Source organism: Periophthalmus magnuspinnatus, chromosome 20 (assembly GCF_009829125.3).
Source record: "Periophthalmus magnuspinnatus isolate fPerMag1 chromosome 20, fPerMag1.2.pri, whole genome shotgun sequence".
NCBI lineage: Eukaryota > Metazoa > Chordata > Actinopteri > Gobiiformes > Gobiidae > Periophthalmus > Periophthalmus magnuspinnatus.
The window spans coordinates 5,186,418-5,198,212 of record NC_047145.1 but is presented as its reverse complement, the minus strand read 5'-3'; the positions used below and the strand labels follow the sequence as shown (position 1 = coordinate 5,198,212).

General features: G+C 38.6%; 1 protein-coding gene across 1 annotated transcript; it reads left to right on the top strand.

Annotated features, from left to right (window-relative positions):
- Positions 1 to 349: 349 nt before the first annotated feature.
- LOC117388346 (apolipoprotein D-like) lies at positions 350 to 5,934 on the top strand. Its single transcript, XM_033985869.2, has 5 exons — positions 350 to 438; positions 870 to 974; positions 2,353 to 2,474; positions 3,108 to 3,196; positions 5,264 to 5,934. Exons 1-5 carry the CDS (start codon positions 424 to 426, stop codon positions 5,503 to 5,505), a joined length of 573 nt encoding a protein of 190 aa, XP_033841760.1. The 5' UTR covers positions 350 to 423; the 3' UTR covers positions 5,506 to 5,934.
- Positions 5,935 to 11,795: the final 5,861 nt, after the last annotated feature.

Here is an 11,795-nt window from a genome sequence, read left to right as displayed (position 1 = left end):
TGTAATTACATTTTAAAATCATAAAGAGACAATTTATGGACACCCTGTATATTGCCCCTTTGAATAAAAACTGAGCTAAAGAGGAAACAAAATAGAGCTACATATGAAAGGTACAGTCCATACAATATTTTTATTTTATTATTTTAGAATAGAAACACTTATGTAACATTTTGAAACTTTGCCAGAACATTCTCAATTAAGTTGACAAATAATGACTTGCAACTTCGCAAACCACCTTTAACATACTGCGCCCATGATTAAAGCAAAAATACATCTGAACAAACAATGAAACCACTCCTATATGAGAAACACAATTATTTTAAGTTTGGTTCCAAAGTTCAAGTGGTGAAAAGGCAAATATTACATTGAGCTGTGCAGTGTTGAGTCATTTTTGGACAACTCTCTCTTCAACTGCAACTGACCATGGCTCTACTGAAGGTAATGTGTTACTATTCTTACGAGAAAAACATCTTTATCTAATTTTATCTAATTTTCTTTACGATTTGTTAAGTATGTAACCAGCTGAATACATTTAAAACACTGTACCTGATTTTTACTGTCTTGAAAACTTGAAAACCAGAGCTAGTTCATATTAAACAGTTTGTAGCGGCCCAAAGTTACTCCTCACTTAACTTATGCATTCAGAGCATTGTAATTATTCACCTTGATGAGTTTATAAGCAATTTGAATAAGCTTTTTTGAATATATGTTGAATTTAAATTTTTCTCATTTTCCTTCTAATATAGTAATAGTTTTTTTGTTTTGTTTTTATGATTATATTTTGGTCTGGTCCATCAAATATATCAATGAATGAATGTATTAACTAATCATTTTTGTATTCATTTTTTCTATATTTTTGCATTGTTTAGGTTGTGTTTTTGCTTCTTCTGGCAGCAAAGACCACTTATGGGCAGTCTTTTCATTTTTCCAACTGTCCAAAATCATCCCTGCAAGAAAACTTCAATGTCACGAAGGTAAGACTGTTAAACTAAACTATTTAACTAGTAGTAATAACAGTTCGTAGAGGTACAGTAGTAGTACATTCTAATATATAAACTTTTGAACATGAAATTGATAACTTTCTTTTTTTTTTGTTTATATCTGGTTTAGTCGTGGTTATATTAAAAACTAGTTAAGATCCAGTTTAGCATGTTTTTAGTCCTTATTTAGTCTTGGTTAGTCCTGGTTCGGATCCACTTCACTCGCGGTTTAGGTCTAGTTTGGTCATTTTGTTTCACTTTGGTTTACTTTTTACAAGTCGTTCTGGATTAGATGTGTTTTTTTATTTGGTTAAACCCAGAGTAGTCCTTTATTAGACCTGGTTTAGTCCTGGTTCAGATCCTTATTTAGGCCAGTTTTCATCCTGGTATAGTCTATATTTTTCCCAACAGCGTCCTGTAGTCTTCCTGGTTTAATCTGATTTTTGGTGATTTAGTCATGCGTGTAGTCGTGATTTAGCTTGTGTTCGCACACAAACACTGCACCATAATTGGGATTTAAGACAGACTAAACCAGGACTAGACTAGAACTAAACCAGGACTAGAACAAACTGAGTTCAAACCAGTAACAAATTAGGACTATAGTAACCAGAAACCAGAAGTTTCAATGTGCTATATAAAAAGACATATGCTTATGACATTAAATCAGACTAAACCTTTCCCTTTTTTTTTAGGTCAATTAGGATTACCAAAATTATTTCTATTTGCTAAATGCCAGGATAATGAGGATTTTTGAAGGTTTTTTTTTTTGTTTTTTTTTTTGTGACAATTTTTCATTACCCTCTTCAAAGTAAGACGTTTACATACAGTACGAAAACTATGCATTTAAACAAACTCAGGTGATGATGTCATGTCCTTGGAAGCTTCTGAAAGCTTTATTGACTACATCGAGTTAATTAGAGACACACCTGTGGATGTATATGAAGGCACACCTCAAACACACTGCTTCTTTGTTTAACATCAGGCGAAAGTCAAAATAACTCAGCCAAGATATCACAAACAGAATTGTGAACATGCACAAGTCTAGTCTAGTTTATCCTTAGGTGTAATTTCCAGATGCCTGAAGGTGTCACGTTCATCTGTTCAAACACAAGTATAAACACCATGGGAATCTCCAGTCATCATACTGCTCAGGAAGGAGACAGGTTCTGTGTCCCAGAGATGAATGTAACGATGAATGAGATAAATTGCTGAAACCCATCATTTTAGTTCTAATTTAGGCCAGATATAGTCCGGGTTTAGATCTGGTGGTACTTGGACACCCAAACATCTTCTTAGGCAGTACTTGGTGTACCCTAAGGTATGGTCCATGATACAGTATTTGTGTTAATACTAAATAACACTTTGTTTGCAGTACTTGGGGACCTGGTATGAGATCGAGAAACTTCCGGCAATCTTTGAACGAGGAAAATGTGTCCAAGCCAAATACAGCCTGCTCTCAGATGGAGCAGTGGGGGTTCACAACTCAGAGCTGCTGTAAGTATATAAAACTAATTATTTAAAGGTGTGATATGGAACTTTACTGATTGCTTGTGGACATGGAGACAATTCTGCTTTGCTGGGGAACATTCCACAGTATGCCATTAAACATATCTTGTATTCTGTATTGTTTTATTGCTAAAAATATGTTGAAAAATATGTATTCTTCCTATGAGCCAAGTCGCCTCTCCACAGATCTAATTTGTAGCATGACCTTGTAGCATCAACTGCTTGTCTCCTTGGAGATATGTAAGTTTAAGGTCATACTGTAGAACATTCTGGGCAAAGCAATATTTCCATAGAGGCAGGTAGTTGCACTAGAAAACTGAGTGCACCTTTAAACCAGCAATACCTTGGCTTGGTCTTATTTATTTCATATTTCATAGCTTAATGCACCTAACTTACTTACTTGATCTACACTGCCAGTCAAAACTTTGGACACACCATCTCATTTATGTAAATATATGAAGCATATATATATATTTTAAATTTGTATATAAATAAAGAATAAAAATATTGAATGAGATGGCGTGTCCAAACTTTTGACTGGTAGTGCACGTCTAAAATGTGTACACAGATTACTGATATTGTTCAAATACAGTAATACTTACTAATTTGCTTTCTTCACAGGCCAGATGGAAACATAAACTGGATTAAGGGCACGGCCAAAGTAGAAGACCCAGCCCAACCTGCGATTCTGTCTGTCAGCTTTTTCAAAGGTAACGTGGTCTGATGAAACAAAAACTGAACTGTTTGGCCATAATGAACATAGTTACATTTGGAGGAAAAAGGGGGAAACTTGCAAGTCTGAGAACACCATCCTAACTGTGAAATATGGGGGTGGCAGCATCATGTTGTGGGGTTGTTTTGCCGCAGGAGGGACTGGAGCACTTCACAAAATAGATGGCATCAGGGGGAAAGAACATTATGTGGAAATACTGAAGCAACATCTCAGGACATCAGCCAGGAAGTTAAAACTTGGGTGCAAATGGGTCTTCCAAATCAACAAAGACCCAAGCATTCTGCCAAACTGGTTATAAAGTGGCTTAAGGATAACAAAGTCAATATTTTGTAGTGGCCATCACAAAGCCCTGATCTCAATCCTATTGAAAATGTATGTGCAGACCTGAAAAGGTGTGTGCAAGGCAGCCTACAAACTTAGCCCAGTTACACCAGTAACAGTGGTGGAGTGGATTAAGCATTTACCCATAAACAAAGCAATGTGGTCTACTCCATTCAGTGTAGTGAAGAATGCAGTGAGTGTTATATTGGATAAACAAAACAGTCACTCTGTAAGAGAATGTGGCGACACCATGACCAGAGCAGCTCAGGACTACAATCTGCTGTGCATCTCCACCTTAAAGCTATAAACGACTCATCTGAAGGTAGTGAGGTACAGATCTTAGACAAAGAAAATAAATGGTTTGACAGGAGAGTTAAAGAAGCAGTTTTTGTTAGGAAAGACAATACATCTTTGAACAGGAATGAGCGCCTCCGATATCATCTATTTTCTATTTATAGCTCCATCCTCAAACCTAAACCTAAACAAGGAAACAATAGTGCTAGCCAGTATGCTAACAGGTGTGAGAGCAGCCATTAGGGGCCTGGACAATTATGACAAGTATGACCCGGGCACAGTTCACACTTAGTGTTGCTCAAGAGACCTAGCCAACAAACATAAACTGTAAACAACAGGTGTGTTAGTTTCAGTGGAGTTAGCTCCTCCCTTCACCCTTCAGACAGATATAAGCAGTGGGGGAAGAAGTACTCCATTTTGTGTCTTAGGTAAAAGTACAGATACTGGATTAAAAAAATATTCTGAGTAAAAGTATCACATGAAACAATCTACTTAAGTAAAAATATTAAAGTACCCATTTAAAAATGTACTTAGAGAGTAAAAGTATGCACAGAGTTTGAGCTCTAATAAAGCTTCTAATGTACTGATTTTGATAAAGATGTGTACTGAATTTTGTTTAGCAAGTCTCAAACAATAATAAAAAGACTTTTACTTTTCAGTCCAGTTCAAAAATATAGTGGAGTAGAAAGTACAGATATCATCTCTCAAATTTAGTGAACTAAAAGAAAAAGTGTTTCCACTTTAAAATTTAATTGGGTAGGTAAGTATAAATTTTAGGTATCTGTACTTTACATGCAGTAGTACAGTACAGTAGAAGAAGTACAGTACTTTGTTACTTTTACTTTGTTATGTTCCACCTCTGGGTATGAGGCAGTGTCCACGAGTAATCTGACCAGAACTGAAGAAGCCGCTTGGGTGACCGGCCAAATGTGTTCACTTTAATATTTTGTCCAGTTGACAGAAGTGAATTTTTCTTTTACTATGGATCATACCTGGACGACTGAGAGATTACACAGACATCAGCCACAGACAACAGTTCAAACTTAAATCCAAGTGTATTCCTCAGAGTGTACTATTATTTTCTCTACACAAATATCCTATTGTGTTACCTGTAATGTTCCAGAGTTTTGCATTATATGTATCTGTTTTTTGTATGTGCTTGTGTAGTTCAAAATACTTTGAAAACTGATCTGACTTGTGGCTAAGCCTGCCAGTGTGACCTGCTTGTCTCCATAGATACCCTATATAAACTTCTTAATGATTAAGGCCAATTAAATACACTTAAATTAAGGGTTTAAGAAGGCCCAGACAAAGCAATAACTTGTCCATAGAGACAAGAAGTCAATGGGGCCTCTACCAGAAAATGCCTGTATAAGATTCACAAAAATATAACTAGGGCTAATAAAATAACTGTACTCCAATCTCCCAGGTCTCCCCGACTCCCCGTACATGGTGCTGTCCACAGACTACAGCTCCTACTCCCTGGTCTACTCCTGCTCGGACTACCTTGGTCTCTTCCACATCGACTTTGCCTGGATCCTGTCTCGAACCCGACAGCTCAATAGCGCCACCGTCAGTCAGCTACGGGACACATTGAGCACAATGGGAGTGGATGTGAACAGGCTCTTAGTCACGGATCAAACAGGCTGTGAAGCTATGGCCTCGGCTTGAACTGTTCTGTTGACTGCAAAAAGGAAAATTATATTTAAAAGAACTTCAATTCAAAATATTTAGTTTGGATCTTTTCATCAGTTTAAATGGATATATGTATATGGCATATATGGTTAACGGTTTACTTTATTTAAGTTTAATTATTATATCTTTAATATTTTCTATTCATTTACTTGTAACACTATGTAACTTTTCCGGTGAAGGGTCAGTCACCTGCTTTTCTCAGTGGAAATTTTATATATTTGACTCAGATCTGGGGAGAGGCAAGTTACATTTATCTATTTAAAACACCTGTAATTCAATACATACAAGATATAAAAGTTGAATACATGTGTTGCATTAAATATCTGTAAACTGTAAATACAATGTACAATGTAATTTCATAAAAGGAGACCAAAGAAAGGTCAGTGGGTCAGACATTTTTTTATTTATTTTTTTTAGAAAAAATATTACTTGAGATCAATTCTTAGCACTAAGACACTTGTACTTCAGTGGACCAGTAAAAATCTGGACTGTGGTAGCCAATTATAAGACAAATGGCACATTCATTCTCAGGGCCTATATAAAGTTTTATTTATCCAGATAGTTATTTTCTGTAATGTCTGAGGCAACGAAACTTCTACTGCATTAGAAACGCTTCCTGCAGAGATGGACAGTGTTAAGAAACCTTCAAGAATAAGCGAACTGTATCGTGATGCCTCTCTTCTTTTCGCTGGTTAGGAGGCTCCCGAGGTTCCTATGATAAAGGAGCGATGAAAGGAAGCATGCTCCTTCCCAGCTCAGAGCACTAGCTCTGAGCTGGGAAGGAGTTAGTGTGCCAGTCCTTATCATGGCACACAGTCACGCACATCCTGCTGTGGTATCTGGCCTGCCAATTGTCATCAGGTCCAGGAATTCCTTCTTATCTTTTTTAAGGGTTAAGGCCCAGAGGGGGCAAAGGTCATGATCTCACACTGGGTGTATTGTATGGGTACACTGTAAGGGTAATTGCTAACCCTTGGGGCCAAATACCTGAACAGACAAGGGGCTCCTATAGTTCTATAGATCTGTAGAGTATAAATATGGGTGAGTCTCTTTGTTCGGGGTCTTTCTCACATTGGCTCAGAGAATACCCAGACTCTGTCTGTGATTGGCATATACTCTGTTTTTGTAATAAATATCATTACACTATCAGAGCTTGTCTTTTGGGTCATTTCCGGAATACATCCCACTCCGGACCACCGGGATACTATTACAGGTGAGCTGCTCTATGTAAATTAAACTACATTAAATATTGGCGTTGTTGGCAGGATTGGTAGCATTATTTTTATAAATTAGTTTGTGGGAGTGTTTGGGATTTACCTAAAATTCATCTAAATTGCTAAATTGGGGAATACAGTACTGTATTGGGGTTTTGATGTTGCATGTATGTAGATAGGCCTGTGTTTTGGAGAAGAATAAGTGAAAATAGTCAAGTGAAGTAGTCAAGGTAATGGTACACGCGAGCTAATGTTTTTATTGTTTGTTGTTTTGTATATAGAATTTTTGTTGTTGTTTTTACCTTTTAATGCACTTTGGTTTAGTTTTTACTGTTGTAAAGTGGTATACAAATAAAGTCTGATTGATTGATTGATTGATTGATATATAAGGTAACGCGTGTTTGCAGCTGTTTAGGCCCAGGTCTGCTGGGTGACACTAAATTTAGATGACCCATTTGTACACGCGAGTATTTAAAGGAAAATGGATAAAGTATATGTATGTACAATGATTTATGTAACTAAGGTTTAAGCGCGTGCCGGTGCAGTTTAGGCTCGGGTCACAATTAAATTGGGGTTAGTTGTTAGTAGTTAGTTGTTTGTCTCTCTGTGTGTGTATTGGGTGCAGTTGGTGTGGAATAAATTCCTGCTCTTTCTTTGTCTCTGTTCCTTCCTTATCTTTTTACCCCCTCCCTTCTCTCCCTCTTTCTCCGTGCTCCACCCACCCCTGTAAGCTCTCTTGCCCCCTTCTCCTCTTTTATTTCTTCCCCTCCCATCTCTCTCTCTTTCTGCTTCCCTGTTGTTTGTCTTCCTTTTCCTCCCCTCTCCATCTCCCTTTGCCTTTTTGGGGTGCTACCCTTCTTTTTTTTCTTTTTGATGTCCTGGTGTTATCTAATTGTGTTAGACTGTGGTGTACACTTGGATATTTGTTCACCCTATTGATGAAGTTAGTGGTTTAGGAGATGGTAACATTATGATCACTCACTGCAAGAATGGTGAAGACTGATGAGGTTAGTTGATATTATATAATAATAAGAGTAAGGTGTATTATTGTAATATATATACAAATAATACTAATACATATATATATACATATATATATATATATATATATATATATATATATATATATATATATATATATATATATATATATATATATATATATATATATATATATATATATACCGTAAATTTCGGATTATAAGCCGCTACTTTTTTTCCACGCTTTGAACCCTGCGGCTTTTACAGCAGTGCGGCTTATTTATGGATTTTTTACTGGATAACGGCCCCTGGGTTTTATTTTCACGGACAAGCCTTCTACACGTGGCAGATAAATATGGCAAAAACAACTTAAGTGCATTAAAAAAATACAACTCACCAAACCGCTGCATCAGAGGGAGCCCTGCGCTGATTATGTGATTATGTCTACTCTGCTCCGCAGTTTCTTTCAAAAAAAAACAAAAAAAAACAACAAAACAACAAAAAAAACTCTAAAGGCGTATCGTTTAATCCCAGGTGCTTATTCTCCATGTGCCAAAGCAGTTTTGAAGGTTTCATTGCCTTATTTGCTTTTCCCGTATGTTACGTAGAGCGGACTGTGCGCGTGAGTCACCTGCAGCGACAAACCCAGATTTTAAGTAGGCATTGTCTGTTAAATGTATCTTTCTTTTTCTTGGAGGTCGTAGTCTCCTCTTCTGGCTCCTCAGTTGTCCTTTTCCCCTTTGTTAAAAGCTGTGCGCACAGCGTCTGAAAATCAGGGCTCTTTACGCAGGACTGTGAGCTGTGTGTCAGTGTCTGTCTCTGTCTCTGTGTCTGTGAGACGTGAGACGTGTGCGGTGTTTGTTTTGAACATTGTTCCGCGAGTGTGACGCTTATTTTGAGCAACGAAAAATAAGAAAATATAATTTTATTTTAAGATCATAATAATCTTCCAATTTAAACTACAACAAAAAAGAGCTAACACAAATAAAATACACTTCAGCCACGCAGAGCCGCAGTATAAGGCTGAAAGAGGCGCATGCGGCTCCGTAGCCGCGAGTTGCCGACTCCTGAAATAGAGCCACTGCACGTAAGCTCGACATCAATGAATCCAACTTGGTCAATGTAAAAGACGACAAAAGTTTTCAGAGGAAATAAAAGCAGATTTTCCGTTTTGGTGCAGTTTTATTTTCTAAACCTGCAGATGTGTTCATCCCGTGTTGATGTCGTGTTGGTTCCAATTTTCAGGCACAGTTTTTAAAAAAAGCGTGTCTTTCTGTGTAAATATCTCATGTTACAATATGAAAACCTGCGGCTTTTATTCAGGTGCGGCTTATATATGTACAAAATTGATTTTCTCTTCAAATTTAGCTGGTGCGGCTTTTATTCAGGTGCGCTCTGTAGTCCGAAATTTACGGTATATTCATATTATACTGTTATATAAGGTATTCCTGTAATTTGTATATCTTTAATGTTGATAGTATTTTTGTTGTCTATTACGATCCTGTGGGAGTGTGAAACAGGCCCCGGGCTAAGGTCAGAGGTCAGAGTGACGGGTCCAGACGGAGATCAGGCTCAATCCAGGCCAGTCGGCGGTTAGTCCAGACGACACCCAGGCTAATATGGAAATCTTACTTGGACACATGATGGACTTGTTGCATTTGAGACTGTAAAACAGAGACTGCAGGAGGCGCCAGATTTAGCACTTCCGGACTATTCTAAAAACTTTTTGCTGTATGTGTCTACCTCCATAGAAGGAAAATATGCATGCGCAGTTCTCTGTCAGGCAACGGGAACAGGGGTAAGGCCCCAGCCAATTACGTACTACTCTAGAGCTTTTTCAGATGTAGAATTAGAGTTTCCACTTTGTTATAGAGTGATGGTGGGTTTCATTTAATGTATGAGAAGGCTTCAGCTGTAACAATTGGGTTATTCTGTGACAATCCTTACTCATCATAGCCTTAGAAATCTTTAGAATTTTGGTAAACATACATTGACCATGTCTAGGCTTAGAGATTATCATAGACTTCTAGAACAGAAAGATGTTACATTGATAAGATGTTCTACAACAAACCCCGCTGAAACTTTGCCAATGCCAACAGATGGGGAGCTGCATGACTGTGTTCAGGAAGTAGAGAGATATGCCAAATTGAGGTCCAATCTACAGGCTCTCCCTCTGAGAGGACCTGAATTAGAATTTTGGACTGACAGGTCCTGTTATCGTGTCGGAGACCATTTGAGAGCAGGATATGCAGTGGTGAGAGCCCAGGGAAATGATTTTGAAGTGGTGAAAGCTGAAATAGTACCACAGCCTGCATCAGCTCAGTTAGCTGAACTTGTGGGGTTAACTGAAGCATGTTTGCTGGCAGAGGGAAAGCGTGTAACAATATATGCTGACTCGGCTTATGTGCATAATGTTTATTTGTTTGCATCGGTCTGGAAAAATCGGGGGTTTAAGAAAACAGATGGGTCTCCTATACAACATCATGCGCAAATAATGAAATTGTTACAGGCTGTAATGAAACCTACAGAAATAGCTATAGCCAAATGTGCCGCCTACAAAATGGATGTGTCCAGGGTAACCCGAGGTAACAAAGTAGCGGATGAAGCAGCAAAAGCAGTAACAGGAGCAAATACAACAGGACAAATCTTTTTGGTTACTCATGAGGTGGATTTGGAAGATAAGGTTACTTTTAGAGATGTGATTGCAATGCAAGAATCTGCATCTACATTGGACAAGCAGCTCTGGCGAGACCGAGGTGCTACCCAGGACGGTACAGGTTTGTGGTGGAACCATGAGGGACTGATTGTTGCTCCATCAGACCTGTTAGGTTTGATGATTCAAGAAGCACATGGCATGGCACATGTGTCTAGGGGGGAGGTCAAGAGAAAAATTACAAAAGAATATGTTGTAATGGCTGGTGTGGGGTGGACCAAAGAGGTGCAGAACTCGGGGCAGATTTACAGTGTTTATTTACAGTTTGTGCAAAATCAAACAAGAGTTCATTAATCCGACAAAGAGTGAGGAGCGGGGGCAAGCCAGAGCTCGGGGATGCGTCGTAAAGAGCTGAGACGGGAACAGGTAACAACCAGACCAACCTGTCCAACCAAGCGAAAAGACACCCACTCTGTTGCCAATTTTTTGTGTCGAGAAGTTGTCACTCGATGGGGACTTCCCGACAGAATTTCATCTGATAATGGGAAAGAATTTGTGGATAAAACGGTTCGACTACTTTTGCAAAAATAGGTATTAGGTATTAAACAACGTCTCGGATCGGTTTATCACCCACAAAGCCAGGGTATTTGCGAGAGAATGAATGGTGTTTTGAAAAATCGCATTGCTAAAATTTGTCAGCATACCGGTTTGGATTGGGTTACAGCATGATTTACATGTGACTCCACATGAATTACTTACGGGAAGGCAAATGCCAGCCTCATGGTTGCGCACGAGTGGCAAGGGTCCAAGCTTGGACTTGTTGGATAGTGAAATGAACGCTTATGTGAAATATATGGCTGAGTTACATAAGAAATTATCTACATATGTTTCAGATAAGCAAAAACAGAAGGACAATCAGGAGATAGAGTGAAGGAAGGAAATAGTACAGCCTGGCGACCAAGTGTTCATCAAGGTGTTTAGACGAAAAAGGTATAACGAGCGTCGTGAAGGACCGTTTGAAGTTGTACGTAGTACAGGAACAGCAGTTCAAATTAAAGGTTCCCCTATGTGGTATCATTTGTCACATTGTGTAAAGGTCCCAAGGGGCAACCACGCGCTCAGGGCCAGCATGTGGACGGAGCAGAAGAGCCAACAGAAGAGACTGAACAGACTTTGGGCACACATAGTGATTCTTTGCCCATTGCCGACGCTCATATGGGGGCTTTCCAGACAATGGAGAAGAACAATTCGGAAACATTGATCTACGCTATGCCCCAGGAACAACAGAGTCGGTCACAGAAAACGACGACTATGCTTAATGAGGAAATTGTGGATTTGGGAGAAAATCTCAGTATTGGAGGACACCAATGGGGAGTGGTGTTGGAATGGACAAAATGGACAATGGAATGGACATGAGT